This window comes from Dioscorea cayenensis, chromosome 16 (assembly GCF_009730915.1).
Source record: "Dioscorea cayenensis subsp. rotundata cultivar TDr96_F1 chromosome 16, TDr96_F1_v2_PseudoChromosome.rev07_lg8_w22 25.fasta, whole genome shotgun sequence".
NCBI classification, from domain to species: domain Eukaryota; kingdom Viridiplantae; phylum Streptophyta; class Magnoliopsida; order Dioscoreales; family Dioscoreaceae; genus Dioscorea; species Dioscorea cayenensis.
In genome coordinates, this window is record NC_052486.1 from 18,752,556 (window position 1) to 18,755,206 (window position 2,651).

At 33.0% G+C, this 2,651-nt stretch overlaps 1 protein-coding gene across 1 annotated transcript; it reads left to right on the top strand.

Moving 5' to 3' along the window:
* Positions 1-296: 296 nt before the first annotated feature.
* LOC120278592 lies at positions 297-2,414 on the top strand. Its single transcript, XM_039285337.1, has 3 exons — positions 297-542; positions 1,701-1,763; positions 1,908-2,414. The coding sequence occupies exons 1-3, from the start codon at positions 297-299 to the stop codon at positions 2,412-2,414; spliced, it is 816 nt and encodes a 271-aa protein (XP_039141271.1).
* The last annotated feature ends 237 nt before the right edge of the window (positions 2,415-2,651 follow it).

A 2,651-nucleotide genomic window follows, 5' to 3' on the forward strand; every position in this document is an offset into this window, starting at 1 on the left:
AGCGCGTGGACCACAGTTGAAGAAGGCTGGTCTCCTCCAATCGAGATAGATGATGAAAAGAATAAGATAAAAATAAGAAGAGCAAGTGGAGTTCAGAAGATACAAGCAAGGCCAATGCAAACGGAAAAGCACTCAATGCTATCTTCGGAGGAGTTGATGAAAACCAGTTCAAATATGTCGCAATATGTGAATCGGCAAAAAGAAGCTTGGGACTTCTTACAAAACATTCATGAAGGTACTACACTGTTTGAATATCTAAACTTCAAATGTTAACCAGTAGGTTTGAAAATCTCAAGATGGAGGAAGATGAAATGATATCCAAATTCACCGCCGAATTAATGGATATAGCAAATCAAGCTGCTCAATTGGGCAAAAGGTACTCAAATGGAAAATTGGTGCGAAAGATTCTTAGATCCTTACCTAAGAGATTTGAAGCAAAAGTGGCAGTTATTGAAGAAGCTCATGATATCTCAACAACAAGATTGGTTGAACTGATGGGATCTCTTCAAGCATTCGAAATGAACATGAAATCAGAAAGGAAGGTCTAATATATATCTCCAAAAGAAGCAATGTTTTAATAACTGGATCGGTTGTCGACCCGGTTAGGCAACCGGTTCCGGTCCAACCGGTTGAAAAGTGGACCGGCCGGTTCAACTGGATTTAATTTTTTCAAATAAATAAATATTTAAAAATTTAAAAATAATTAAAAAATAAGTAAAAAATAACGAAAAAATAATTAAAAAAGATACAAAATTACATGTTGCAAAGTTAAATTATCTTTATAAGGTCACAAAGTCTCAACTTTACATAAAATTAAAAATTTCAAATTACAAATATACAAGGATACTACTATTCAACAAATATTGACAAATAAAGAATTAAATAAAATATAAGTATACAAGTATACAAGTATACAACTACAACAACAACAACAACAAAATGCATAATAAAATAAAATACAAGTATACACTCTTCTACTACTACTACTACTACTACTACTACTACTACTACTACTACAACAATAAAATAGAAGCATACAACACCATCACTACAGCTGTTCAAATATTTAGTTTAACACTTTAACACTTTAACTTTAATGATTTAATTATTGATTAGTGTAAAATTATAAGTTAATCATAATAAATTAATGATAATAAATCATAATATATTAATATCTTTAGGCATCTTGCATTTTACTTTTTTGACTTTTTGAAATTTGGAATGAGTTAATGAGTTTATAAACTTTATTTAAATTTTTTAATTATAAAATAAATAAATCAATTAAATAATTTATATTAATAAATTAGCTGGTCCGGTCTAACCGGTTCACTGGTTCACCAGTTAAATGGGCCGATCCGGTTCTTTAGTGATTTATATGACTAATCGAACCGGTTTTCTGGATGGTTCCCGGTTGAACTGGTTGAACTGGCTGGCCCGGTTTGGTTTATAAATCATTGAAATGAAGAAGTCAGAATACAAGACATACTACGACAGGAAGATACACTAAAGCTGAGATAATGCTAATTCTAAAAAATCTCAACAAACTTCTACATCAAGTTTTCATCAGTAGCCGTCACAACAACAACTAACAGATATTTCAAAAGAAAATCAGTAGATTAAAGTGTTGGGAGTGCGGGAAAATTGGTCATCTGCATAACAACTGTATCAAAAAGCAAAAACATGAACCTGTTACTAAGCAGAATAATGAAGATCTAAAGGATAAAGCAACTGTCAATCATGTTGTCTTCAAAACAAATGCAGAGGTAAGACATCCTATTACAACATCAGTTGCAACATCTGAAGAAATTGAAAAATCAGTTTGGCATATTCTTACTTGTCAATATTGCAATGGTCACATTCAATCAAATTGTTTCAAACTGAAAAGATACCTGAGTTAAGGAATATAGAAGGAGCTTTGTCAATGTCCTACAAGAAACTCTCAGAAGGAAAAAGGAATCAGGAAAGTTAGGGTTAAGAAAATGAATTCAATGTGTGGAGTGGCATACACTTCTGCAAAGACACCGTTGAATGAAGATTGGTATTTTGACAATGGCTGTTCTAGACACATGATTCGTAATAAAAGTTTGCTTAAGAACTACAAAAACTTCTTAGTTGGGGAAGTTACATTTGGAGATGGGCAAAAAAGTGAAGTAGTTGGTAAAGGGACATTAATGTTACCAAGTTTACCAGACCTGAAAGATGTTCTGCATGTAGATGGTTTAAAAGTGAATCCAATGAGTATTAGCCAACTATGTGATCAGAATATGATAGTAAAGTTTACTAAAGATAGTTGTATGGTCTATGATAAGATAGCCAAATGTGTCTTAACTAGTGCAAGGTCTTCAGACAACTGCTATTTACTTCAAAAACTGCAACGGTGTTACAACACCTCCTGCAACATGACACAAACTTAGCATCAGAAACTTGGGCACATGAACTACAAGAACCTAATGAAGATTGCAAAACTTGGAGCTGTAAAAGGGATAAACAAGCTAAAACAAATAGCAAACAAAGTGTGTGGTCCTTGTAAAATGAACAAGCAAAAAAAAAGCATCTCATAAGGTTTTGCAGGATGTAGTTACCTCAAGAGTTCTGGAACTGTTACACATGGACCTGATTGGTCCTTCACAAGAAAAAAGCTGGCCAGGACA

Excerpts from the sequence above, each read along its gene's own strand:
- LOC120278592 (XM_039285337.1), top strand. The coding sequence starts at position 297 with ATGGAGGAAGATGAAATGATATCCAAATTCACCGCCGAATTAATGGAT. Across the intron at positions 543-1,700 it reads ACATGAAATCAGAAAGGAAG|AATAATGAAGATCTAAAGGA; the intron begins GTCTAATATATA and ends GTTACTAAGCAG. Across the intron at positions 1,764-1,907 it reads TCTTCAAAACAAATGCAGAG|AAGGAGCTTTGTCAATGTCC; the intron begins GTAAGACATCCT and ends TAAGGAATATAG.